This window comes from Salvelinus alpinus, chromosome 2, assembly GCF_045679555.1.
Source record: "Salvelinus alpinus chromosome 2, SLU_Salpinus.1, whole genome shotgun sequence".
NCBI lineage: Eukaryota > Metazoa > Chordata > Actinopteri > Salmoniformes > Salmonidae > Salvelinus > Salvelinus alpinus.
The window spans coordinates 120,055,135-120,081,781 of record NC_092087.1 but is presented as its reverse complement, the minus strand read 5'-3'; the positions used below and the strand labels follow the sequence as shown (position 1 = coordinate 120,081,781).

General features: G+C 43.1%; 4 protein-coding genes across 4 annotated transcripts; all 4 read left to right on the top strand.

The window, feature by feature from the left end:
* Positions 1-25: 25 nt before the first annotated feature.
* On the top strand, positions 26-3,537 carry LOC139542377 (uncharacterized). Its single transcript, XM_071347744.1, has 9 exons — positions 26-67; positions 261-380; positions 654-773; positions 1,047-1,166; positions 1,460-1,655; positions 1,760-1,813; positions 1,921-2,798; positions 2,889-3,000; positions 3,265-3,537. Exons 1-9 carry the CDS (start codon positions 26-28, stop codon positions 3,432-3,434), a joined length of 1,812 nt encoding a protein of 603 aa, XP_071203845.1. The 3' UTR covers positions 3,435-3,537.
* Positions 3,538-4,691: 1,154 nt separating this feature from the next.
* Positions 4,692-8,596, top strand: LOC139542373 (uncharacterized). Its single transcript, XM_071347731.1, has 10 exons — positions 4,692-4,733; positions 4,927-5,046; positions 5,320-5,439; positions 5,713-5,832; positions 6,106-6,225; positions 6,519-6,714; positions 6,819-6,872; positions 6,980-7,857; positions 7,948-8,059; positions 8,324-8,596. Exons 1-10 carry the CDS (start codon positions 4,692-4,694, stop codon positions 8,491-8,493), a joined length of 1,932 nt encoding a protein of 643 aa, XP_071203832.1. The 3' UTR covers positions 8,494-8,596.
* Positions 8,597-9,750: 1,154 nt separating this feature from the next.
* Positions 9,751-14,048, top strand: LOC139542369 (uncharacterized). Its single transcript, XM_071347716.1, has 11 exons — positions 9,751-9,792; positions 9,986-10,105; positions 10,379-10,498; positions 10,772-10,891; positions 11,165-11,284; positions 11,558-11,677; positions 11,971-12,166; positions 12,271-12,324; positions 12,432-13,309; positions 13,400-13,511; positions 13,776-14,048. The coding sequence occupies exons 1-11, from the start codon at positions 9,751-9,753 to the stop codon at positions 13,943-13,945; spliced, it is 2,052 nt and encodes a 683-aa protein (XP_071203817.1). The 3' UTR covers positions 13,946-14,048.
* Positions 14,049-15,202: 1,154 nt separating this feature from the next.
* LOC139542364 (uncharacterized) lies at positions 15,203-19,107 on the top strand. Its single transcript, XM_071347703.1, has 10 exons — positions 15,203-15,244; positions 15,438-15,557; positions 15,831-15,950; positions 16,224-16,343; positions 16,617-16,736; positions 17,030-17,225; positions 17,330-17,383; positions 17,491-18,368; positions 18,459-18,570; positions 18,835-19,107. The coding sequence occupies exons 1-10, from the start codon at positions 15,203-15,205 to the stop codon at positions 19,002-19,004; spliced, it is 1,932 nt and encodes a 643-aa protein (XP_071203804.1). The 3' UTR covers positions 19,005-19,107.
* Positions 19,108-26,647: the final 7,540 nt, after the last annotated feature.

Genomic DNA, 26,647 nt, shown 5'->3' with positions numbered 1-26,647 from the left:
AATCTGAAGGGTGACTGAAAGCACAATGGATAGAAATCATAAACTGTTGAGAATAAATCTTCTAAAAGTAAGTCTCACAAGTGATAAAAAAACGTTTGTTCATTCTGGGGCTAACTCTCTTGATATGTAATGAGGCGATCTTCTTGGTAGTATAACCTATATCCTGTAAAAACAGATTGATAGGATTTATAGTTGGAAAAGTGGGCATAATTAATTGAGGGCTAAGATTAAATCTATTTCCTTATGTTCATATACCCCAGGCTGGGACGCTCCAAGCTAGTGCTGGAGAGCACGTAATCCAGACAGATGTCCATTCCGCTGGCCGTGATGGACTAAGCCTGCCAGCCCTGGTAGACTGCCCCCAGGACAGCCCTCGAAAGGTAAGAAACAGCTTTTAGTTCTGTTGCAAAACGTCTGGTTGTAAAGGAGGCCAGTTGGTTGCAATCTAGTAATATGACGGGTTGAAAACCAGTTTAAAACGAGATAATAACGCCATTACGACACATGGACCACCTACCAGTTAGAACTAATAGTATTGGAATTCAGATTGTAATTCAGATTGTAATTCTAAGGTTATGATGTATAGTTGGAAAAGTGGGCATAATAATGGAGGGCTTAAGTTAAATGTATTTCCTTATGTTCCTATACCCCAGGCTGGGACCCTCCAAGCTAGTGCTGGAGAGCAAGTGTTCCAGACAGATGTCCATTCCGCTGGCCATGATGGACTAAGCCTGCCAGCCCTGGTAGACTGCCCCCAGGACAGGCCTCGAAAGGTAAGAAACAGCTTTTAGTTCTGTTGCAAAACGTCTGGTTGTAACGGAGACCAGTTGGTTGCAATCTAGTAATATGACGGGTTGAAAACCAGTTTAAAATTTGATAATAACGCCATTAAGACACATGGACCACCTACCAGTTAGAACTAATAGTATTGGAATTCAGATTTTAATTCTGATTGTAATTCTAAGGTTATGATTTATAGTTGGAAAAGTGGGCATAATAATGGAGGGCTTAAGTTAAATGTATTTCCTTATGTTCCTATACCCCAGGCTGGAACCCTCCAAGCAAGTGCTGGAGAGCAAGTGTTCCAGACAGATGTCCATTCCGCTGGCCATGATGGACTAAGCCTGCCAGCCCTGGTAGACTGCCCCCAGGACAGCCCTCGAAAGGTAAGAAACAGCTTTTAGTTCTGTTGCAAAACGTCTGGTTGTAACGGAGGCCAGTTGGTTGCAATCTAGTAATATGACGGGTTGAAAACCAGTTTAAAACGAGATAATAACGCCATTACGACACATGGACCACCTACCAGTTAGAACTAATAGTATTGGAATTCAGATTTGAATTCTGATTGTAATTCTAAGGTTAAGCCTTATGTGACATGTCACTCAGTACCATCATGCCTATGGTGAAAAATGCGGTTTCTATGGTGATATGATTTCCCCACTGTTGTTATTTGCCTCAGAACCTTGTGCCGAAGCCCCCGCAAGGCCCCAGGCCCAGCCGAGAGACCAATATAGCAAAGGCAGAAAAGAAGGCCAGAGAGGCTATCAAGGCTAGAAGGGCTAGGGAGGCTAAGGCAGGGGTGAAAAAACTAAGCCGCCAAGTAGTTGGTGTGTTGGCACTGCCTCAAACTCTTCTATCTCGAACAACCAGTTACAGTGAGTATTGATCTCCACTTCCAAAATACTTGGATTTATTGATAGAATTCTAAAACGATATATGGTGGAAGGATCAACTAATGTCTATGATCCTCTTTCTGTAGGTGTCCTGCCAGCTATCAAGAAGGGCACTAAAGTTACTAAAATGGAGACAACAGGTGGGTGTTGGTGACACAGTGTTTGTTCCTGATTATACAACTTCAATAGAATCGTTTCCGTGGTTACTAGCTTGTTCGGTGGTAATTCTGACTGTCTTCTGTTTCAGAACCCCTATGTCCCTTGACACCTGATGGGGAGATAATGATGACGACCACCCATGCAGCACGGGCAGCTCCTTCCCAGACCCTGGAAGAAGAGGTGGGGGGAGCTGAGGTCTCCGAGATGAGTGACAGCTCCCTGATGCCCACCAAGAACAGGCAGGACTCCCTGGAGAAGATTCCCTCCCTCCTACCAGGCAAGGAGGACATCCTCCTTCGCAGCACTCCCTGTGCCACCGTCATGAGCCCCCAGACTCTGAAGTTTATTCTCCATGGCATCATGTGCCGACTGGAGGCCTCAGAGTCCCCCCAGACAAGGAGGGCCAATGACCCCTTCAGGCTGATGAAGGATCTCTTTGTGGAGGTCCAGCATGCCCTGAAGAATGCTGACATCTCTGTCGTCTTTGGCCTGGAGGAGAGCATCCAATTCAGTGGGGAGGATGCGGTGAAGGCTATCGTGAAGACTGCGGCTAAAAGATTGTCCCTGCGTTCGGACTCCAACCGGGCTCAACTGCGTGCCGCACGCTCTGGTAGCGAGGGAGCCATCGGGTGCATGGCGGACACCATCACACAAGTCATAGATGACTATTCCGAGAACTGGAGTTCCGACGGCCATTTTGGAGCCAGGAGGAGACGTGCTAGTGGGAGATCACACTCCTCAACCTCCTCAAGGAGTGACGTCACCCTCACCGAGGAGCTCCTGGCTTGGAGGGAAACCCTAGAAGAGGACCTAGAGGAGATGGCTGATGACAGCACTGGTTTGGAAAAGACCAGTGTAAGCTCAGCCATCTCTGAGAAGTCCCAGGTAATTAGCTACCTTTCTGAAAGCACCAAGCCCATCAGCAGCGTCCTCTCCACAGACCTCAAGGACATCACCTCCACACAGGTGAGACAGCCAAGAACCAGTAGATCGTTTAGTTATTTGGGCTGTTTGATTGTGAGGCATCGACTCATTTCTGTTTCTCTCTCTACTAAGAAGAAAGAGAAGGAAGAGGCTATGAAGAAAGAAGTGAGGAAGTCAGGAAAGAAGAAGCGAGGAAATAACAAGGACCAGAAGAAGAACAAGGTGTCTCCTCTTGGCAATGATAGTAAGTCCTCATTTCTGTCAGTCAGCATGTGCATCTGTCTTCAGCACACTATTGTAATGTAAGGACGGGAGACTATGATGAAGTTATCAGGGTCTTATTCATTAGCCACTAAATGGAAGACAACGGACTAAAACAGGGAGGAACTTTCTTGAACTTGCCAATAACAAATGCTTGTTTTTGTTTTCTGTTTCAAAATATTTTGCTACTGTGTACCCTAATGAACACGACCCTGATTTCATGCCCTGTTCTCTGTCACCTGTTCAGGTATTGTAGCTGCAGATGAGCCTAAGAAAAAACAGGCTCTCCTCCCGCGGATCACAGCCACCCTGGCAAAACTATTTTGCTTCCCCTGCAAAAAAAAACTGCAAAAAGTAACTGTGCAGAAGACGAGTTTGGGTAAACCCTGCTGCCACCTCCCCCAACCCATTTTCTAAAAAAAACTCTCAAAGCCAACAGAAGAGGGAGGGAGACAACACCCCCTACTCACAACTCATTTTATTACACCCCATTTAATTCAATAAACACAACTTGCAGCTATTTTGATCTTCTTCTTGTTGAGTTTTTTTTTACAGACCCACCTGCATGCTATAGATTCTTAAAGTCAATTTGCAGTCTACTGTCTACTACAGTATCATTGTTATGAGTATGTTCACTGTGCCAGTCATTATAGCCAGTATAGGCTATAATAATGCCCTAACCTAATTGCAATTGACATAATAAGAGTTACATTTGAATAATTAAAATAGATTTCATTCGATTAGATGAGTTTATTAGTCACATACATAGGGGTCGCAGATGTAATTGCAGGGTACAGTGAAATTCTTAAGATCTGAACTCCAACAGTGCAGGTCAAAAAGATAAGTGAATGAAACAATAATAATAATATGCATAATATATACATATTTATTTACAACATTTACAAACCAACAGCCTGCATTCATCCAGTTTGTATAAAGTATGATAGATGTGTGACATGAAGCTATATGGGGCATTTTGGGCATAGGCATAACAATGACTGTCTTGGACAAATAGACATCTGGCTTAAAACATTTATTCATTCATGGGCAATATGTGTGCCTGCCCTGATCATATCAGCTTACTACATCTGTCTTCCCTCACCAAACCCACCAATGATTTGATTTATTTGAATATAATCATTTGATTGGTCCATATTATTGACACTAAATAGATGTTACGTTAACCGTAGCTGTTAAAAGTCCAATAGTGGGAGTGTGCAGACTGATGACTGCGCGACTTTAATTCCTGACTATTTCAGTTATGACCAACAGAGGGCAACATTTATCCATAAAATACGATAAAACCTCACTGAACCAAAGTGAATTGGGTTACATTGTAAACATTTTTTAGATATCGTATGTGATCAGAAACAATGCATTTATTTCCCGGAGTGGTCGCTCTGTGCTTTTGTAGTTGACGTAATAGAAGCCTGTGACGTAAACAAACTCAAGAAAACGTTTAGTGCGCTACTTTTGGCTCAGTTGAGTTGATGCTTTGCAAAGGACAGTCATCCTCATGTTCAAATAAATCACTTTGAGTGGACAAAGGAAAAATTCTGTGTGAGTACAGCAAAATTGGCCAAGATGTTGTAAAAAAAAAAGTGAAATGTATTTAAAAATGTATTTGTTTATAAAAAAATGTCAGGTCCAATCTGAAGGGTGACTGAAAGCACAATGGATAGAAATCATAAACTGTTGAGAATAAATCTTCTAAAAGTAAGTCTCACAAGTGATAAAAAAACGTTTGTTCATTCTGGGGCTAACTCTCTTGATATGTAATGAGGCGATCTTCTTGGTAGTATAACCTATATCCTGTAAAAACAGATTGATAGGATTTATAGTTGGAAAAGTGGGCATAATTAATTGAGGGCTAAGATTAAATCTATTTCCTTATGTTCATATACCCCAGGCTGGGACGCTCCAAGCTAGTGCTGGAGAGCAAGTGTTCCAGACAGATGTCCATTCCGCTGGCCATGATGGACTAAGCCTGCCAGCCCTGGTAGACTGCCCCCAGGACAGGCCTCGAAAGGTAAGAAACAGCTTTTAGTTCTGTTGCAAAACGTCTGGTTGTAACGGAGACCAGTTGGTTGCAATCTAGTAATATGACGGGTTGAAAACCAGTTTAAAACGAGATAATAACACCATTAAGACACATGGACCACCTACCAGTTAGAACTAATAGTATTGGAATTCAGATTTTAATTCTGATTGTAATTCTAAGGTTATGATTTATAGTTGGAAAAGTGGGCATAATAATGGAGGGCTTAAGTTAAATGTATTTCCTTATGTTCCTATACCCCAGGCTGGAACCCTCCAAGCAAGTGCTGGAGAGCAAGTGTTCCAGACAGATGTCCATTCCGCTGGCCATGATGGACTAAGCCTGCCAGCCCTGGTAGACTGCCCCCAGGACAGCCCTCGAAAGGTAAGAAACAGCTTTTAGTTCTGTTGCAAAACGTCTGGTTGTAACGGAGGCCAGTTGGTTGCAATCTAGTAATATGACGGGTTGAAAACCAGTTTAAAACGAGATAATAACGCCATTACGACACATGGACCACCTACCAGTTAGAACTAATAGTATTGGAATTCAGATTTTAATTCTGATTGTAATTCTAAGGTTATGATGTATAGTTGGAAAAGTGGGCATAATAATGGAGGGCTTAAGTTAAATGTATTTCCTTATGTTCCTATACCCCAGGCTGGGACCCTCCAAGCTAGTGCTGGAGAGCAAGTGTTCCAGACAGATGTCCATTCCGCTGGCCATGATGGACTAAGCCTGCCAGCCCTGGTAGACTGCCCCCAGGACAGGCCTCGAAAGGTAAGAAACAGCTTTTAGTTCTGTTGCAAAACGTCTGGTTGTAACGGAGGCCAGTTGGTTGCAATCTAGTAATATGACAGGTTGAAAACCAGTTTAAAATTTGATAATAACGCCATTAAGACACATGGACCACCTACCAGTTAGAACTAATAGTATTGGAATTCAGATTTTAATTCTGATTGTAATTCTAAGGTTATGATTTATAGTTGGAAAAGTGGGCATAATAATGGAGGGCTTAAGTTAAATGTATTTCCTTATGTTCCTATACCCCAGGCTGGAACCCTCCAAGCAAGTGCTGGAGAGCAAGTGTTCCAGACAGATGTCCATTCCGCTGGCCATGATGGACTAAGCCTGCCAGCCCTGGTAGACTGCCCCCAGGACAGCCCTCGAAAGGTAAGAAACAGCTTTTAGTTCTGTTGCAAAACGTCTGGTTGTAACGGAGGCCAGTTGGTTGCAATCTAGTAATATGACGGGTTGAAAACCAGTTTAAAACGAGATAATAACGCCATTACGACACATGGACCACCTACCAGTTAGAACTAATAGTATTGGAATTCAGATTTGAATTCTGATTGTAATTCTAAGGTTAAGCCTTATGTGACATGTCACTCAGTACCATCATGCCTATGGTGAAAAATGCGGTTTCTATGGTGATATGATTTCCCCACTGTTGTTATTTGCCTCAGAACCTTGTGCCGAAGCCCCCGCAAGGCCCCAGGCCCAGCCGAGAGACCAATATAGCAAAGGCAGAAAAGAAGGCCAGAGAGGCTATCAAGGCTAGAAGGGCTAGGGAGGCTAAGGCAGGGGTGAAAAAACTAAGCCGCCAAGTAGTTGGTGTGTTGGCACTGCCTCAAACTCTTCTATCTCGAACAACCAGTTACAGTGAGTATTGATCTCCACTTCCAAAATACTTGGATTTATTGATAGAATTCTAAAACGATATATGGTGGAAGGATCAACTAATGTCTATGATCCTCTTTCTGTAGGTGTCCTGCCAGCTATCAAGAAGGGCACTAAAGTTACTAAAATGGAGACAACAGGTGGGTGTTGGTGACACAGTGTTTGTTCCTGATTATACAACTTCAATAGAATCGTTTCCGTGGTTACTAGCTTGTTCGGTGGTAATTCTGACTGTCTTCTGTTTCAGAACCCCTATGTCCCTTGACACCTGATGGGGAGATAATGATGACGACCACCCATGCAGCACGGGCAGCTCCTTCCCAGACCCTGGAAGAAGAGGTGGGGGGAGCTGAGGTCTCCGAGATGAGTGACAGCTCCCTGATGCCCACCAAGAACAGGCAGGACTCCCTGGAGAAGATTCCCTCCCTCCTACCAGGCAAGGAGGACATCCTCCTTCGCAGCACTCCCTGTGCCACCGTCATGAGCCCCCAGACTCTGAAGTTTATTCTCCATGGCATCATGTGCCGACTGGAGGCCTCAGAGTCCCCCCAGACAAGGAGGGCCAATGACCCCTTCAGGCTGATGAAGGATCTCTTTGTGGAGGTCCAGCATGCCCTGAAGAATGCTGACATCTCTGTCGTCTTTGGCCTGGAGGAGAGCATCCAATTCAGTGGGGAGGATGCGGTGAAGGCTATCGTGAAGACTGCGGCTAAAAGATTGTCCCTGCGTTCGGACTCCAACCGGGCTCAACTGCGTGCCGCACGCTCTGGTAGCGAGGGAGCCATCGGGTGCATGGCGGACACCATCACACAAGTCATAGATGACTATTCCGAGAACTGGAGTTCCGACGGCCATTTTGGAGCCAGGAGGAGACGTGCTAGTGGGAGATCACACTCCTCAACCTCCTCAAGGAGTGACGTCACCCTCACCGAGGAGCTCCTGGCTTGGAGGGAAACCCTAGAAGAGGACCTAGAGGAGATGGCTGATGACAGCACTGGTTTGGAAAAGACCAGTGTAAGCTCAGCCATCTCTGAGAAGTCCCAGGTAATTAGCTACCTTTCTGAAAGCACCAAGCCCATCAGCAGCGTCCTCTCCACAGACCTCAAGGACATCACCTCCACACAGGTGAGACAGCCAAGAACCAGTAGATCGTTTAGTTATTTGGGCTGTTTGATTGTGAGGCATCGACTCATTTCTGTTTCTCTCTCTACTAAGAAGAAAGAGAAGGAAGAGGCTATGAAGAAAGAAGTGAGGAAGTCAGGAAAGAAGAAGCGAGGAAATAACAAGGACCAGAAGAAGAACAAGGTGTCTCCTCTTGGCAATGATAGTAAGTCCTCATTTCTGTCAGTCAGCATGTGCATCTGTCTTCAGCACACTATTGTAATGTAAGGACGGGAGACTATGATGAAGTTATCAGGGTCTTATTCATTAGCCACTAAATGGAAGACAACGGACTAAAACAGGGAGGAACTTTCTTGAACTTGCCAATAACAAATGCTTGTTTTTGTTTTCTGTTTCAAAATATTTTGCTACTGTGTACCCTAATGAACACGACCCTGATTTCATGCCCTGTTCTCTGTCACCTGTTCAGGTATTGTAGCTGCAGATGAGCCTAAGAAAAAACAGGCTCTCCTCCCGCGGATCACAGCCACCCTGGCAAAACTATTTTGCTTCCCCTGCAAAAAAAAACTGCAAAAAGTAACTGTGCAGAAGACGAGTTTGGGTAAACCCTGCTGCCACCTCCCCCAACCCATTTTCTAAAAAAAACTCTCAAAGCCAACAGAAGAGGGAGGGAGACAACACCCCCTACTCACAACTCATTTTATTACACCCCATTTAATTCAATAAACACAACTTGCAGCTATTTTGATCTTCTTCTTGTTGAGTTTTTTTTTACAGACCCACCTGCATGCTATAGATTCTTAAAGTCAATTTGCAGTCTACTGTCTACTACAGTATCATTGTTATGAGTATGTTCACTGTGCCAGTCATTATAGCCAGTATAGGCTATAATAATGCCCTAACCTAATTGCAATTGACATAATAAGAGTTACATTTGAATAATTAAAATAGATTTCATTCGATTAGATGAGTTTATTAGTCACATACATAGGGGTCGCAGATGTAATTGCAGGGTACAGTGAAATTCTTAAGATCTGAACTCCAACAGTGCAGGTCAAAAAGATAAGTGAATGAAACAATAATAATAATATGCATAATATATACATATTTATTTACAACATTTACAAACCAACAGCCTGCATTCATCCAGTTTGTATAAAGTATGATAGATGTGTGACATGAAGCTATATGGGGCATTTTGGGCATAGGCATAACAATGACTGTCTTGGACAAATAGACATCTGGCTTAAAACATTTATTCATTCATGGGCAATATGTGTGCCTGCCCTGATCATATCAGCTTACTACATCTGTCTTCCCTCACCAAACCCACCAATGATTTGATTTATTTGAATATAATCATTTGATTGGTCCATATTATTGACACTAAATAGATGTTACGTTAACCGTAGCTGTTAAAAGTCCAATAGTGGGAGTGTGCAGACTGATGACTGCGCGACTTTAATTTCGGACTATTTCAGTTATGACCAACAGAGGGCAACATTTATCCATAAAATACGACAAAACCTCACTGAACCAAAGTGAATTGGGTTACATTGTAAACATTTTTTAGATATCGTATGTGATCAGAAACAATGCATTAATTTCCCGGAGTGGTCGCTCTGTGCTTTTGTAGTTGACGTAATAGAAGCCTGTGACGTAAACGAACTCAAGAAAACGTTCAGTGCGCTACTTTTGGCTCAGTTGAGTTGATGCTTTGCAAAGGACAGTCATCCTCATGTTCAAATAAATCACTTTGAGTGGACAAAGGAAAAATTCTGTGTGAGTACAGCAAAATTGGCCAAGATGTTGTAAAAAAAAAAGTGAAATGTATTTAAAAATGTATTTGTTTATAAAAAAATGTCAGGTCCAATCTGAAGGGTGACTGAAAGCACAATGGATAGAAATCATAAACTGTTGAGAATAAATCTTCTAAAAGTAAGTCTCACAAGTGATAAAAAAACGTTTGTTCATTCTGGGGCTAACTCTCTTGATATGTAATGAGGCGATCTTCTTGGTAGTATAACCTATATCCTGTAAAAACAGATTGATAGGATTTATAGTTGGAAAAGTGGGCATAATTAATTGAGGGCTAAGATTAAATCTATTTCCTTATGTTCATATACCCCAGGCTGGGACGCTCCAAGCTAGTGCTGGAGAGCACGTAATCCAGACAGATGTCCATTCCGCTGGCCGTGATGGACTAAGCCTGCCAGCCCTGGTAGACTGCCCCCAGGACAGCCCTCGAAAGGTAAGAAACAGCTTTTAGTTCTGTTGCAAAACGTCTGGTTGTAAAGGAGGCCAGTTGGTTGCAATCTAGTAATATGACGGGTTGAAAACCAGTTTAAAACGAGATAATAACGCCATTACGACACATGGACCACCTACCAGTTAGAACTAATAGTATTGGAATTCAGATTGTAATTCAGATTGTAATTCTAAGGTTATGATGTATAGTTGGAAAAGTGGGCATAATAATGGAGGGCTTAAGTTAAATGTATTTCCTTATGTTCCTATACCCCAGGCTGGGACCCTCCAAGCTAGTGCTGGAGAGCAAGTGTTCCAGACAGATGTCCATTCCGCTGGCCATGATGGACTAAGCCTGCCAGCCCTGGTAGACTGCCCCCAGGACAGGCCTCGAAAGGTAAGAAACAGCTTTTAGTTCTGTTGCAAAACGTCTGGTTGTAACGGAGACCAGTTGGTTGCAATCTAGTAATATGACGGGTTGAAAACCAGTTTAAAACGAGATAATAACACCATTAAGACACATGGACCACCTACCAGTTAGAACTAATAGTATTGGAATTCAGATTTTAATTCTGATTGTAATTCTAAGGTTATGATTTATAGTTGGAAAAGTGGGCATAATAATGGAGGGCTTAAGTTAAATGTATTTCCTTATGTTCCTATACCCCAGGCTGGAACCCTCCAAGCAAGTGCTGGAGAGCAAGTGTTCCAGACAGATGTCCATTCCGCTGGCCATGATGGACTAAGCCTGCCAGCCCTGGTAGACTGCCCCCAGGACAGCCCTCGAAAGGTAAGAAACAGCTTTTAGTTCTGTTGCAAAACGTCTGGTTGTAACGGAGGCCAGTTGGTTGCAATCTAGTAATATGACGGGTTGAAAACCAGTTTAAAACGAGATAATAACGCCATTACGACACATGGACCACCTACCAGTTAGAACTAATAGTATTGGAATTCAGATTTTAATTCTGATTGTAATTCTAAGGTTATGATGTATAGTTGGAAAAGTGGGCATAATAATGGAGGGCTTAAGTTAAATGTATTTCCTTATGTTCCTATACCCCAGGCTGGGACCCTCCAAGCTAGTGCTGGAGAGCAAGTGTTCCAGACAGATGTCCATTCCGCTGGCCATGATGGACTAAGCCTGCCAGCCCTGGTAGACTGCCCCCAGGACAGGCCTCGAAAGGTAAGAAACAGCTTTTAGTTCTGTTGCAAAACGTCTGGTTGTAACGGAGGCCAGTTGGTTGCAATCTAGTAATATGACAGGTTGAAAACCAGTTTAAAATTTGATAATAACGCCATTAAGACACATGGACCACCTACCAGTTAGAACTAATAGTATTGGAATTCAGATTTTAATTCTGATTGTAATTCTAAGGTTATGATTTATAGTTGGAAAAGTGGGCATAATAATGGAGGGCTTAAGTTAAATGTATTTCCTTATGTTCCTATACCCCAGGCTGGAACCCTCCAAGCAAGTGCTGGAGAGCAAGTGTTCCAGACAGATGTCCATTCCGCTGGCCATGATGGACTAAGCCTGCCAGCCCTGGTAGACTGCCCCCAGGACAGCCCTCGAAAGGTAAGAAACAGCTTTTAGTTCTGTTGCAAAACGTCTGGTTGTAACGGAGGCCAGTTGGTTGCAATCTAGTAATATGACGGGTTGAAAACCAGTTTAAAACGAGATAATAACGCCATTACGACACATGGACCACCTACCAGTTAGAACTAATAGTATTGGAATTCAGATTTGAATTCTGATTGTAATTCTAAGGTTAAGCCTTATGTGACATGTCACTCAGTACCATCATGCCTATGGTGAAAAATGCGGTTTCTATGGTGATATGATTTCCCCACTGTTGTTATTTGCCTCAGAACCTTGTGCCGAAGCCCCCGCAAGGCCCCAGGCCCAGCCGAGAGACCAATATAGCAAAGGCAGAAAAGAAGGCCAGAGAGGCTATCAAGGCTAGAAGGGCTAGGGAGGCTAAGGCAGGGGTGAAAAAACTAAGCCGCCAAGTAGTTGGTGTGTTGGCACTGCCTCAAACTCTTCTATCTCGAACAACCAGTTACAGTGAGTATTGATCTCCACTTCCAAAATACTTGGATTTATTGATAGAATTCTAAAACGATATATGGTGGAAGGATCAACTAATGTCTATGATCCTCTTTCTGTAGGTGTCCTGCCAGCTATCAAGAAGGGCACTAAAGTTACTAAAATGGAGACAACAGGTGGGTGTTGGTGACACAGTGTTTGTTCCTGATTATACAACTTCAATAGAATCGTTTCCGTGGTTACTATCTTGTTCGGTGGTAATTCTGACTGTCTTCTGTTTCAGAACCCCTATGTCCCTTGACACCTGATGGGGAGATAATGATGACGACCACCCATGCAGCACGGGCAGCTCCTTCCCAGACCCTGGAAGAAGAGGTGGGGGGAGCTGAGGTCTCCGAGATGAGTGACAGCTCCCTGATGCCCACCAAGAACAGGCAGGACTCCCTGGAGAAGATTCCCTCCCTCCTACCAGGCAAGGAGGACATCCTCCTTCGCAGCACTCCCTGTGCCACCGTCATGAGCCCCCAGACTCTGAAGTTTATTCTCCATGGCATCATGTGCCGACTGGAGGCCTCAGAGTCCCCCCAGACAAGGAGGGCCAATGACCCCTTCAGGCTGATGAAGGATCTCTTTGTGGAGGTCCAGCATGCCCTGAAGAATGCTGACATCTCTGTCGTCTTTGGCCTGGAGGAGAGCATCCAATTCAGTGGGGAGGATGCGGTGAAGGCTATCGTGAAGACTGCGGCTAAAAGATTGTCCCTGCGTTCGGACTCCAACCGGGCTCAACTGCGTGCCGCACGCTCTGGTAGCGAGGGAGCCATCGGGTGCATGGCGGACACCATCACACAAGTCATAGATGACTATTCCGAGAACTGGAGTTCCGACGGCCATTTTGGAGCCAGGAGGAGACGTGCTAGTGGGAGATCACACTCCTCAACCTCCTCAAGGAGTGACGTCACCCTCACCGAGGAGCTCCTGGCTTGGAGGGAAACCCTAGAAGAGGACCTAGAGGAGATGGCTGATGACAGCACTGGTTTGGAAAAGACCAGTGTAAGCTCAGCCATCTCTGAGAAGTCCCAGGTAATTAGCTACCTTTCTGAAAGCACCAAGCCCATCAGCAGCGTCCTCTCCACAGACCTCAAGGACATCACCTCCACACAGGTGAGACAGCCAAGAACCAGTAGATCGTTTAGTTATTTGGGCTGTTTGATTGTGAGGCATCGACTCATTTCTGTTTCTCTCTCTACTAAGAAGAAAGAGAAGGAAGAGGCTATGAAGAAAGAAGTGAGGAAGTCAGGAAAGAAGAAGCGAGGAAATAACAAGGACCAGAAGAAGAACAAGGTGTCTCCTCTTGGCAATGATAGTAAGTCCTCATTTCTGTCAGTCAGCATGTGCATCTGTCTTCAGCACACTATTGTAATGTAAGGACGGGAGACTATGATGAAGTTATCAGGGTCTTATTCATTAGCCACTAAATGGAAGACAACGGACTAAAACAGGGAGGAACTTTCTTGAACTTGCCAATAACAAATGCTTGTTTTTGTTTTCTGTTTCAAAATATTTTGCTACTGTGTACCCTAATGAACACGACCCTGATTTCATGCCCTGTTCTCTGTCACCTGTTCAGGTATTGTAGCTGCAGATGAGCCTAAGAAAAAACAGGCTCTCCTCCCGCGGATCACAGCCACCCTGGCAAAACTATTTTGCTTCCCCTGCAAAAAAAAACTGCAAAAAGTAACTGTGCAGAAGACGAGTTTGGGTAAACCCTGCTGCCACCTCCCCCAACCCATTTTCTAAAAAAAACTCTCAAAGCCAACAGAAGAGGGAGGGAGACAACACCCCCTACTCACAACTCATTTTATTACACCCCATTTAATTCAATAAACACAACTTGCAGCTATTTTGATCTTCTTCTTGTTGAGTTTTTTTTTACAGACCCACCTGCATGCTATAGATTCTTAAAGTCAATTTGCAGTCTACTGTCTACTACAGTATCATTGTTATGAGTATGTTCACTGTGCCAGTCATTATAGCCAGTATAGGCTATAATAATGCCCTAACCTAATTGCAATTGACATAATAAGAGTTACATTTGAATAATTAAAATAGATTTCATTCGATTAGATGAGTTTATTAGTCACATACATAGGGGTCGCAGATGTAATTGCAGGGTACAGTGAAATTCTTAAGATCTGAACTCCAACAGTGCAGGTCAAAAAGATAAGTGAATGAAACAATAATAATAATATGCATAATATATACATATTTATTTACAACATTTACAAACCAACAGCCTGCATTCATCCAGTTTGTATAAAGTATGATAGATGTGTGACATGAAGCTATATGGGGCATTTTGGGCATAGGCATAACAATGACTGTCTTGGACAAATAGACATCTGGCTTAAAACATTTATTCATTCATGGGCAATATGTGTGCCTGCCCTGATCATATCAGCTTACTACATCTGTCTTCCCTCACCAAACCCACCAATGATTTGATTTATTTGAATATAATCATTTGATTGGTCCATATTATTGACACTAAATAGATGTTACGTTAACCGTAGCTGTTAAAAGTCCAATAGTGGGAGTGTGCAGACTGATGACTGCGCGACTTTAATTCCTGACTATTTCAGTTATGACCAACAGAGGGCAACATTTATCCATAAAATACGATAAAACCTCACTGAACCAAAGTGAATTGGGTTACATTGTAAACATTTTTTAGATATCGTATGTGATCAGAAACAATGCATTAATTTCCCGGAGTGGTCGCTCTGTGCTTTTGTAGTTGACGTAATAGAAGCCTGTGACGTAAACGAACTCAAGAAAACGTTCAGTGCGCTACTTTTGGCTCAGTTGAGTTGATGCTTTGCAAAGGACAGTCATCCTCATGTTCAAATAAATCACTTTGAGTGGACAAAGGAAAAATTCTGTGTGAGTACAGCAAAATTGGCCAAGATGTTGTAAAAAAAAAAGTGAAATGTATTTAAAAATGTATTTGTTTATAAAAAAATGTCAGGTCCAATCTGAAGGGTGACTGAAAGCACAATGGATAGAAATCATAAACTGTTGAGAATAAATCTTCTAAAAGTAAGTCTCACAAGTGATAAAAAAACGTTTGTTCATTCTGGGGCTAACTCTCTTGATATGTAATGAGGCGATCTTCTTGGTAGTATAACCTATATCCTGTAAAAACAGATTGATAGGATTTATAGTTGGAAAAGTGGGCATAATTAATTGAGGGCTAAGATTAAATCTATTTCCTTATGTTCATATACCCCAGGCTGGGACGCTCCAAGCTAGTGCTGGAGAGCACGTAATCCAGACAGATGTCCATTCCGCTGGCCGTGATGGACTAAGCCTGCCAGCCCTGGTAGACTGCACCCAGGACAGCCCTCGAAAGGTAAGAAACAGCTTTTAGTTCTGTTGCAAAACGTCTGGTTGTAAAGGAGGCCAGTTGGTTGCAATCTAGTAATATGACGGGTTGAAAACCAGTTTAAAACGAGATAATAACACCATTAAGACACATGGACCACCTACCAGTTAGAACTAATAGTATTGGAATTCAGATTTTAATTCTGATTGTAATTCTAAGGTTATGATTTATAGTTGGAAAAGTGGGCATAATAATGGAGGGCTTAAGTTAAATGTATTTCCTTATGTTCCTATACCCCAGGCTGGAACCCTCCAAGCAAGTGCTGGAGAGCAAGTGTTCCAGACAGATGTCCATTCCGCTGGCCATGATGGACTAAGCCTGCCAGCCCTGGTAGACTGCCCCCAGGACAGCCCTCGAAAGGTAAGAAACAGCTTTTAGTTCTGTTGCAAAACGTCTGGTTGTAAAGGAGGCCAGTTGGTTGCAATCTAGTAATATGACGGGTTGAAAACCAGTTTAAAACGAGATAATAACGCCATTACGACACATGGACCACCTACCAGTTAGAACTAATAGTATTGGAATTCAGATTTTAATTCTGATTGTAATTCTAAGGTTATGATGTATAGTTGGAAAAGTGGGCATAATAATGGAGGGCTTAAGTTAAATGTATTTCCTTATGTTCCTATACCCCAGGCTGGGACCCTCCAAGCTAGTGCTGGAGAGCAAGTGTTCCAGACAGATGTCCATTCCGCTGGCCATGATGGACTAAGCCTGCCAGCCCTGGTAGACTGCCCCCAGGACAGGCCTCGAAAGGTAAGAAACAGCTTTTAGTTCTGTTGCAAAACGTCTGGTTGTAACGGAGGCCAGTTGGTTGCAATCTAGTAATATGACAGGTTGAAAACCAGTTTAAAATTTGATAATAACGCCATTAAGACACATGGACCACCTACCAGTTAGAACTAATAGTATTGGAATTCAGATTTTAATTCTGATTGTAATTCTAAGGTTATGATTTATAGTTGGAAAAGTGGGCATAATAATGGAGGGCTTAAGTTAAATGTATTTCCTTATGTTCCTATACCCCAGGCTGGAACCCTCCAAGCAAGTGCTGGAGAGCAAGTGTTCCAGACAGATGTCCATTCCGCTGGCCATGATGGACTAAGCCTGCCAGCCCTGGTAGACTGCCCCCAGGACAGCCCTCGAAAGGTAAGAAACAGCTTTTAGTTCTGTTGCAAAACGTCTGGTTGTAACGGAGGCCAGTTGGTTGCAATCTAGTAATATGACGGGTTGAAAACCAGTTTAAAACGAGATAATAACGCCATTACGACACATGGACCACCTACCAGTTAGAACTAATAGTATTGGAATTCAGATTTGAATTCTGATTGTAATTCTAAGGTTAAGCCTTATGTGACATGTCACTCAGTACCATCATGCCTATGGTGAAAAATGCGGTTTCTATGGTGATATGATTTCCCCACTGTTGTTATTTGCCTCAGAACCTTGTGCCGAAGCCCCCGCAAGGCCCCAGGCCCAGCCGAGAGACCAATATAGCAAAGGCAGAAAAGAAGGCCAGAGAGGCTATCAAGGCTAGAAGGGCTAGGGAGGCTAAGGCAGGGGTGAAAAAACTAAGCCGCCAAGTAGTTGGTGTGTTGGCACTGCCTCAAACTCTTCTATCTCGAACAACCAGTTACAGTGAGTATTGATCTCCACTTCCAAAATACTTGGATTTATTGATAGAATTCTAAAACGATATATGGTGGAAGGATCAACTAATGTCTATGATCCTCTTTCTGTAGGTGTCCTGCCAGCTATCAAGAAGGGCACTAAAGTTACTAAAATGGAGACAACAGGTGGGTGTTGGTGACACAGTGTTTGTTCCTGATTATACAACTTCAATAGAATCGTTTCCGTGGTTACTATCTTGTTCGGTGGTAATTCTGACTGTCTTCTGTTTCAGAACCCCTATGTCCCTTGACACCTGATGGGGAGATAATGATGACGACCACCCATGCAGCACGGGCAGCTCCTTCCCAGACCCTGGAAGAAGAGGTGGGGGGAGCTGAGGTCTCCGAGATGAGTGACAGCTCCCTGATGCCCACCAAGAACAGGCAGGACTCCCTGGAGAAGATTCCCTCCCTCCTACCAGGCAAGGAGGACATCCTCCTTCGCAGCACTCCCTGTGCCACCGTCATGAGCCCCCAGACTCTGAAGTTTATTCTCCATGGCATCATGTGCCGACTGGAGGCCTCAGAGTCCCCCCAGACAAGGAGGGCCAATGACCCCTTCAGGCTGATGAAGGATCTCTTTGTGGAGGTCCAGCATGCCCTGAAGAATGCTGACATCTCTGTCGTCTTTGGCCTGGAGGAGAGCATCCAATTCAGTGGGGAGGATGCGGTGAAGGCTATCGTGAAGACTGCGGCTAAAAGATTGTCCCTGCGTTCGGACTCCAACCGGGCTCAACTGCGTGCCGCACGCTCTGGTAGCGAGGGAGCCATCGGGTGCATGGCGGACACCATCACACAAGTCATAGATGACTATTCCGAGAACTGGAGTTCCGACGGCCATTTTGGAGCCAGGAGGAGACGTGCTAGTGGGAGATCACACTCCTCAACCTCCTCAAGGAGTGACGTCACCCTCACCGAGGAGCTCCTGGCTTGGAGGGAAACCCTAGAAGAGGACCTAGAGGAGATGGCTGATGACAGCACTGGTTTGGAAAAGACCAGTGTAAGCTCAGCCATCTCTGAGAAGTCCCAGGTAATTAGCTACCTTTCTGAAAGCACCAAGCCCATCAGCAGCGTCCTCTCCACAGACCTCAAGGACATCACCTCCACACAGGTGAGACAGCCAAGAACCAGTAGATCGTTTAGTTATTTGGGCTGTTTGATTGTGAGGCATCGACTCATTTCTGTTTCTCTCTCTACTAAGAAGAAAGAGAAGGAAGAGGCTATGAAGAAAGAAGTGAGGAAGTCAGGAAAGAAGAAGCGAGGAAATAACAAGGACCAGAAGAAGAACAAGGTGTCTCCTCTTGGCAATGATAGTAAGTCCTCATTTCTGTCAGTCAGCATGTGCATCTGTCTTCAGCACACTATTGTAATGTAAGGACGGGAGACTATGATGAAGTTATCAGGGTCTTATTCATTAGCCACTAAATGGAAGACAACGGACTAAAACAGGGAGGAACTTTCTTGAACTTGCCAATAACAAATGCTTGTTTTTGTTTTCTGTTTCAAAATATTTTGCTACTGTGTACCCTAATGAACACGACCCTGATTTCATGCCCTGTTCTCTGTCACCTGTTCAGGTATTGTAGCTGCAGATGAGCCTAAGAAAAAACAGGCTCTCCTCCCGCGGATCACAGCCACCCTGGCAAAACTATTTTGCTTCCCCTGCAAAAAAAAACTGCAAAAAGTAACTGTGCAGAAGACGAGTTTGGGTAAACCCTGCTGCCACCTCCCCCAACCCATTTTCTAAAAAAAACTCTCAAAGCCAACAGAAGAGGGAGGGAGACAACACCCCCTACTCACAACTCATTTTATTACACCCCATTTAATTCAATAAACACAACTTGCAGCTATTTTGATCTTCTTCTTGTTGAGTTTTTTTTTACAGACCCACCTGCATGCTATAGATTCTTAAAGTCAATTTGCAGTCTACTGTCTACTACAGTATCATTGTTATGAGTATGTTCACTGTGCCAGTCATTATAGCCAGTATAGGCTATAATAATGCCCTAACCTAATTGCAATTGACATAATAAGAGTTACATTTGAATAATTAAAATAGATTTCATTCGATTAGATGAGTTTATTAGTCACATACATAGGGGTCGCAGATGTAATTGCAGGGTACAGTGAAATTCTTAAGATCTGAACTCCAACAGTGCAGGTCAAAAAGATAAGTGAATGAAACAATAATAATAATATGCATAATATATACATATTTATTTACAACATTTACAAACCAACAGCCTGCATTCATCCAGTTTGTATAAAGTATGATAGATGTGTGACATGAAGCTATATGGGGCATTTTGGGCATAGACATAACAATGACTGTCTTGGACAAATAGACATCTGGCTTAAAACATTTATTCATTCATGGGCAATATGTGTGCCTGCCCTGATCATATCAGCTTACTACATCTGTCTTCCCTCACCAAACCCACCAATGATTTGATTTATTTGAATATAATCATTTGATTGGTCCATATTATTGACACTAAATAGATGTTACGTTAACCGTAGCTGTTAAAAGTCCAATAGTGGGAGTGTGCAGACTGATGACTGCGCGACTTTAATTTCGGACTATTTCAGTTATGACCAACAGAGGGCAACATTTATCCATAAAATACGACAAAACCTCACTGAACCAAAGTGAATTGGGTTACATTGTAAACATTTTTTAGATATCGTATGTGATCAGAAACAATGCATTAATTTCCCGGAGTGGTCGCTCTGTGCTTTTGTAGTTGACGTAATAGAAGCCTGTGACGTAAACGAACTCAAGAAAACGTTCAGTGCGCTACTTTTGGCTCAGTTGAGTTGATGCTTTGCAAAGGACAGTCATCCCCATGTTCAAATAAATCACTTTGAGTGGACAAAGGAAAAATTCTGTGTGAGTACAGCAAAATTGGCCAAGATGTTGTAAAAAAAAAAGTGAAATGTATTTTAAAATGTATTTGTTTATAAAAAAAATGTCAGGTCCAATCTGAAGGGTGACTGAAAGCACAATGGATAGAAATCATAAACTGTTGAGAATAAATCTTCTAAAAGTAAGTCTCACAAGTGATTAAAAAAAATGTTTGTTCATTCTGGGGCTAACTCTCTTGATATGTAATGAGGCTATCTTCTTGGTAGTATAACCTATATGCTGTAAAAACAGATTGATATGATTTAAAATTGGAAAAGTGGGCATAATTAATTGAGGGCTAAGATTAAATCTATTTCCTTATGTTCATATACCCCAGGCTGGGACGCTCCAAGCTAGTGCTGGAGAGCACGTAATCCAGACAGATGTCCATTCCGCTGGCCGTGATGGACTAAGCCTGCCAGCCCTGGTAGACTGCCCCCAGGACAGCCCTCGAAAGGTAAGAAACAGCTTTTAGTTCTGTTGCAAAACGTCTGGTTGTAAAGGAGGCCAGTTGGTTGCAATCTAGTAATATGACGGGTTGAAAACCAGTTTAAAACGAGATAATAAAGCCATTACGACACATGGACCACCTACCAGTTAGAACTAATAGTATTGGAATTCAGATTGTAATTCAGATTGTAATTCTAAGGTTATGATGTATAGTTGGAAAAGTGGGCATAATAATGGAGGGCTTAAGTTAAATGTATTTCCTTATGTTCCTATACCCCAGGCTGGGACCCTCCAAGCTAGTGCTGGAGAGCAAGTGTTCCAGACAGATGTCCATTCCGCTGGCCATGATGGACTAAGCCTGCCAGCCCTGGTAGACTGCCCCCAGGACAGGCCTCGAAAGGTAAGAAACAGCTTTTAGTTCTGTTGCAAAACGTCTGGTTGTAACGGAGACCAGTTGGTTGCAATCTAGTAATATGACGGGTTGAAAACCAGTTTAAAATGAGATAATAACACCATTAAGACACATGGACCACCTACCAGTTAGAACTAATAGTATTGGAATTCAGATTTTAATTCTGATTGTAATTCTAAGGTTATGATTTATAGTTGGAAAAGTGGGCATAATAATGGAGGGCTTAAGTTAAATGTATTTCCTTATGTTCCTATACCCCAGGCTGGAACCCTCCAAGCAAGTGCTGGAGAGCAAGTGTTCCAGACAGATGTCCATTCCGCTGGCCATGATGGACTAAGCCTGCCAGCCCTGGTAGACTGCCCCCAGGACAGCCCTCGAAAGGTAAGAAACAGCTTTTAGTTCTGTTGCAAAACGTCTGGTTGTAACGGAGGCCAGTTGGTTGCAATCTAGTAATATGACGGGTTGAAAACCAGTTTAAAACGAGATAATAACGCCATTACGACACATGGACCACCTACCAGTTAGAACTAATAGTATTGGAATTCAGATTTTAATTCTGATTGTAATTCTAAGGTTATGATTTATAGTTGGAAAAGTGGGCATAATAATGGAGGGCTTAAGTTAAATGTATTTCCTTATGTTCCTATACCCCAGGCTGGGACCCTCCAAGCTAGTGCTGGAGAGCAAGTGTTCCAGACAGATGTCCATTCCGGTGGCCATGATGGACTAAGCCTGCCAGCCCTGGTATACTGCCCTCAGGACAGCCCTCGAAAGGTAAGAAACAGCTTTTAGTTCTGTTGCAAAACGTCTGGTTGTAACGGAGGCTAGTTGGTTGCAATCTAGTAATATGACGGGTTGAAAACCAGTTTAAAACGAGATAATAACGCCATTAAGACACATGGACCACCTACCAGTTAGAACTAATAGTATTGGAATTCAGATTTTAATTCTGATTGTAATTCTAAGGTTATGATTTATAGTTGGAAAAGTGGGCATAATAATGGAGGGCTTAAGTTAAATGTATTTCCTTATGTTCCTATACCCCAGGCTGGGACCCTCCAAGCTAGTGCTGGAGAGCAAGTGTTCCAGACAGATGTCCATTCCGCTGGCCATGATGGACTAAGCCTGCCAGCCCAGGTAGACTGCCCCCAGGACAGGCCTCGAAAGGTAAGAAACAGCTTTTAGTTCTGTTGCAAAACGTCTGGTTGTAACGGAGGCCAGTTGGTTGCAATCTAGTAATATGACAGGTTGAAAACCAGTTTAAAATTTGATAATAACGCCATTAAGACACATGGACCACCTACCAGTTAGAACTAATAGTATTGGAATTCAGATTTTAATTCTGATTGTAATTCTAAGGTTATGATTTATAGTTGGAAAAGTGGGCATAATAATGGAGGGCTTAAGTTAAATGTATTTCCTTATGTTCCTATACCCCAGGCTGGAACCCTCCAAGCAAGTGCTGGAGAGCAAGTGTTCCAGACAGATGTCCATTCCGCTGGCCATGATGGACTAAGCCTGCCAGCCCTGGTAGACTGCCCCCAGGACAGCCCTCGAAAGGTAAGAAACAGCTTTTAGTTCTGTTGCAAAACGTCTGGTTGTAACGGAGGCCAGTTGGTTGCAATCTAGTAATATGACGGGTTGAAAACCAGTTTAAAACGAGATAATAACGCCATTACGACACATGGACCACCTACCAGTTAGAACTAATAGTATTGGAATTCAGATTTTAATTCTGATTGTAATTCTAAGGTTATGATTTATAGTTGGAAAAGTGGGCATAATAATGGAGGGCTTAAGTTAAATGTATTTCCTTATGTTCCTATACCCCAGGCTGGGACCCTCCAAGCTAGTGCTGGAGAGCAAGTGTTCCAGACAGATGTCCATTCCGGTGGCCATGATGGACTAAGCCTGCCAGCCCTGGTATACTGCCCTCAGGACAGCCCTCGAAAGGTAAGAAACAGCTTTTAGTTCTGTTGCAAAACGTCTGGTTGTAACGGAGGCTAGTTGGTTGCAATCTAGTAATATGACGGGTTGAAAACCAGTTTAAAACGAGATAATAACGCCATTAAGACACATGGACCACCTACCAGTTAGAACTAATAGTATTGGAATTCAGATTTTAATTCTGATTGTAATTCTAAGGTTATGATTTATAGTTGGAAAAGTGGGCATAATAATGGAGGGCTTAAGTTAAATGTATTTCCTTATGTTCCTATACCCCAGGCTGGGACCCTCCAAGCTAGTGCTGGAGAGCAAGTGTTCCAGACAGATGTCCATTCCGCTGGCCATGATGGACTAATCCTGCCAGCCCTGGTATACTGCCCTCAGGACAGCCCTCGAAAGGTAAGAAACAGCTTTTAGTTCTGTTGCAAAACGTCTGGTTGTAACGGAGGCTAGTTGGTTGCAATCTAGTAATATGACGGGTTGAAAACCAGTTTAAAACGAGATAATAACGCCATTAAGACACATGGACCACCTACCAGTTAGAACTAATAGTATTGGAATTCAGATTTTAATTCTGATTGTAATTCTAAGGTTATGATTTATAGTTGGAAAAGTGGGCATAATAATGGAGGGCTTAAGTTAAATGTATTTCCTTATGTTCCTATACCCCAGGCTGGGACCCTCCAAGCTAGTGCTGGAGAGCAAGTGTTCCAGACAGATGTCCATTCCGCTGGCCATGATGGACTAATCCTGCCAGCCCTGGTAGACTGCTCCCAGGACAGCCCTCGAAAGGTAACAAACAGCTTTTAGTTCTGTTGCAAAACGTCTGGTTGTAACGGAGGCTAGTTGGTTGCAATCTAGTAATATGACGGGTTGAAAACCAGTTTAAAACGAGATAATAACGCCATTAAGACACATAGACCACCTACCAGTTAGAACTAATAGTATTGGAATTCAGATTTTAATTCTGATTGTAATTCTAAGGTTATGATTTATAGTTGGAAAAGTGGGCATAATAATGGAGGGCTTAAGTTAAATGTATTTCCTTAATTTCCTATACCCCAGGCTGGGACGCTCCAAGCTAGTGCTGGAGAGCAAGTGTTCCAGACAGATGTCCATTTCGCTGGCCATGATGGACTAAGCCTGCCAGCCCTGGTAGACTGCCCCCAGGACAGCCCTCGAAAGGTAACAAACAGCTTTTAGTTCTGTTGCAAAACGTCTGGTTGTAACGGAGGCCAGTTGGTTGCAATCTAGTAATATGACGGGTTGAAAACCAGTTTAAAACGAGATAATAACGCCATTACGACACATGGACCACCTACCAGTTAGAACTAATAGTATTGGAATTCAGATTTTAATTCTGATTGTAATTCTAAGGTTATGATTTATAGTTGGAAAAGTGGGCATAATAATGGAGGGCTTAAGTTAAATGTATTTCCTTATGTTCCTATACCCCAGGCTGGGACCCTCCAAGCTAGTGCTGGAGAGCAAGTGTTCCAGACAGATGTCCATTCCGGTGGCCATGATGGACTAAGCCTGCCAGCCCTGGTAGACTGCACCCAGGACAGGCCTCGAAAGGTAAGAAACAGCTTTTAGTTCTGTTGCAAAACGTCTGGTTGTAACGGAGGCCAGTTGGTTGCAATCTAGTAATATGACGGGTTGAAAACCAGTTTAACATGAGATAATAACGCCATTAAGACACATGGACCACCTACCAGTTAGAACTAATAGTATTGGCATTCACATTTTAATTCTGATTGTAATTCTAAGGTTATGATATATAGTTGGAAAAGTGGGCATAATAATGCAGGGCTTAAGTTAAATGTATTTCCTTATGTTCCTATACCCCAGGCTGGGACCCTCCAAGCTAGTGCTGGAGAGCAAGTGTTCCAGACAGATGTCCATTCCGCTGGCCATGATGGACTAAGCCTGCCAGCCCTGGTATACTGCCCTCAGGACAGCCCTCGAAAGGTAAGAAACAGCTTTTAGTTCTGTTGCAAAACGTCTGGTTGTAACGGAGGCTAGTTGGTTGCAATCTAGTAATATGACGGGTTGAAAACCAGTTTAAAACGAGATAATAACGCCATTAAGACACATAGACCACCTACCAGTTAGAACTAATAGTATTGGAATTCAGATTTTAATTCTGATTGTAATTCTAAGGTTATGATTTATAGTTGGAAAAGTGGGCATAATAATGGAGAGCTTAAGTTAAATGTATTTCCTTAATTTCCTATACCCCAGGCTGGGACGCTCCAAGCTAGTGCTGGAGAGCAAGTGTTCCAGACAGATGTCCATTTCGCTGGCCATGATGGACTAAGCCTGCCAGCCCTGGTAGACTGCCCTCAGGACAGCCCTCGAAAGGTAACAAACAGCTTTTAGTTCTGTTGCAAAACGTCTGGTTGTAACGGAGGCTAGTTGGTTGCAATCTAGTAATATGACGGGTTGAAAACCAGTTTAAAACGAGATAATAACGCCATTAAGACACATAGACCACCTACCAGTTAGAACTAATAGTATTGGAATTCAGATTTTAATTCTGATTGTAATTCTAAGGTTATGATTTATAGTTGGAAAAGTGGGCATAATAATGGAAGGCTTAAGTTAAATGTATTTCCTTATGTTCCTATACCCCAGGCTGGGACCCTCCAAGCTAGTGCTGGAGAGCAAGTGTTCCAGACAGATGTCCATTCCGCTGGCCATGATGGACTAAGCCTGCCAGCCCTGGTAGACTGCCCCCAGGACAGCCCTCGAAAGGTAAGAAACAGCTTTTAGTTCTGTTGCAAAACGTCTGGTTGTAACGGAGGCTAGTTGGTTGCAATCTAGTAATATGACGGGTTGAAAACCAGTTTAAAACGAGATAATAACGCCATTACGACACATGGACCACCTACCAGTTAGAACTAATAGTATTGGCATTCAGATTTTAATTCTGATTGTAATTCTAAGGTTATGATTTATAGTTGGAAAAGTGGGCATAATAATGGAAGGCTTAAGTTAAATGTATTTCCTTATGTTCCTATACCCCAGGCTGGGACCCTCCAAGCTAGTGCTGGAGAGCAAGTGTTCCAGACAGATGTCCATTCCGCTGGCCATGATGGACTAAGCCTGCCAGCCCTGGTAGACTGCCCCCAGGACAGCCCTCGAAAGGTAACAAACAGCTTTTAATTCTGTTGCAAAACGTCTGGTTGTAACGGAGGCTAGTTGGTTGCAATCTAGTAATATGACGGGTTGAAAACCAGTTTAAAACGAGATAATAACGCCATTAAGACACATAGACCACCTACCAGTTAGAACTAATAGTATTGGAATTCAGATTTTAATTCTGATTGTAATTCTAAGGTTATGATTTATAGTTGGAAAAGTGGGCATAATAATGGAGGGCTTAAGTTAAATGTATTTCCTTAATTTCCTATACCCCAGGCTGGGACGCTCCAAGCTAGTGCTGGAGAGCAAGTGTTCCAGACAGATGTCCATTTCGCTGGCCATGATGGACTAAGCCTGCCAGCCCTGGTAGACTGCCCTCAGGACAGCCCTCGAAAGGTAACAAACAGCTTTTAGTTCTGTTGCAAAACGTCTGGTTGTAACGGAGGTTAGTTGGTTGCAATCTAGTAATATGACGGGTTGAAAACCAGTTTAAAACGAGATAATAACGCCATTACGACACATGGACCAC

Coding starts and splice junctions, on each gene's coding strand:
- LOC139542377 (XM_071347744.1), top strand. CDS start 26: ATGGATAGAAATCATAAACTGTTGAGAATAAATCTTCTAAAA. Junction 68..260: donor TGAGAATAAATCTTCTAAAA/GTAAGTCTCACA, acceptor CATATACCCCAG/GCTGGGACGCTCCAAGCTAG. Junction 3,001..3,264: donor GTCTCCTCTTGGCAATGATA/GTAAGTCCTCAT, acceptor TCACCTGTTCAG/GTATTGTAGCTGCAGATGAG.
- LOC139542373 (XM_071347731.1), top strand. CDS start 4,692: ATGGATAGAAATCATAAACTGTTGAGAATAAATCTTCTAAAA. Junction 5,440..5,712: donor CCCAGGACAGCCCTCGAAAG/GTAAGAAACAGC, acceptor CCTATACCCCAG/GCTGGGACCCTCCAAGCTAG. Junction 6,715..6,818: donor ATCTCGAACAACCAGTTACA/GTGAGTATTGAT, acceptor CTCTTTCTGTAG/GTGTCCTGCCAGCTATCAAG.
- LOC139542369 (XM_071347716.1), top strand. CDS start 9,751: ATGGATAGAAATCATAAACTGTTGAGAATAAATCTTCTAAAA. Junction 10,106..10,378: donor CCCAGGACAGCCCTCGAAAG/GTAAGAAACAGC, acceptor CCTATACCCCAG/GCTGGGACCCTCCAAGCTAG. Junction 10,892..11,164: donor CCCAGGACAGCCCTCGAAAG/GTAAGAAACAGC, acceptor CCTATACCCCAG/GCTGGGACCCTCCAAGCTAG.
- LOC139542364 (XM_071347703.1), top strand. CDS start 15,203: ATGGATAGAAATCATAAACTGTTGAGAATAAATCTTCTAAAA. Junction 17,226..17,329: donor ATCTCGAACAACCAGTTACA/GTGAGTATTGAT, acceptor CTCTTTCTGTAG/GTGTCCTGCCAGCTATCAAG. Junction 18,571..18,834: donor GTCTCCTCTTGGCAATGATA/GTAAGTCCTCAT, acceptor TCACCTGTTCAG/GTATTGTAGCTGCAGATGAG.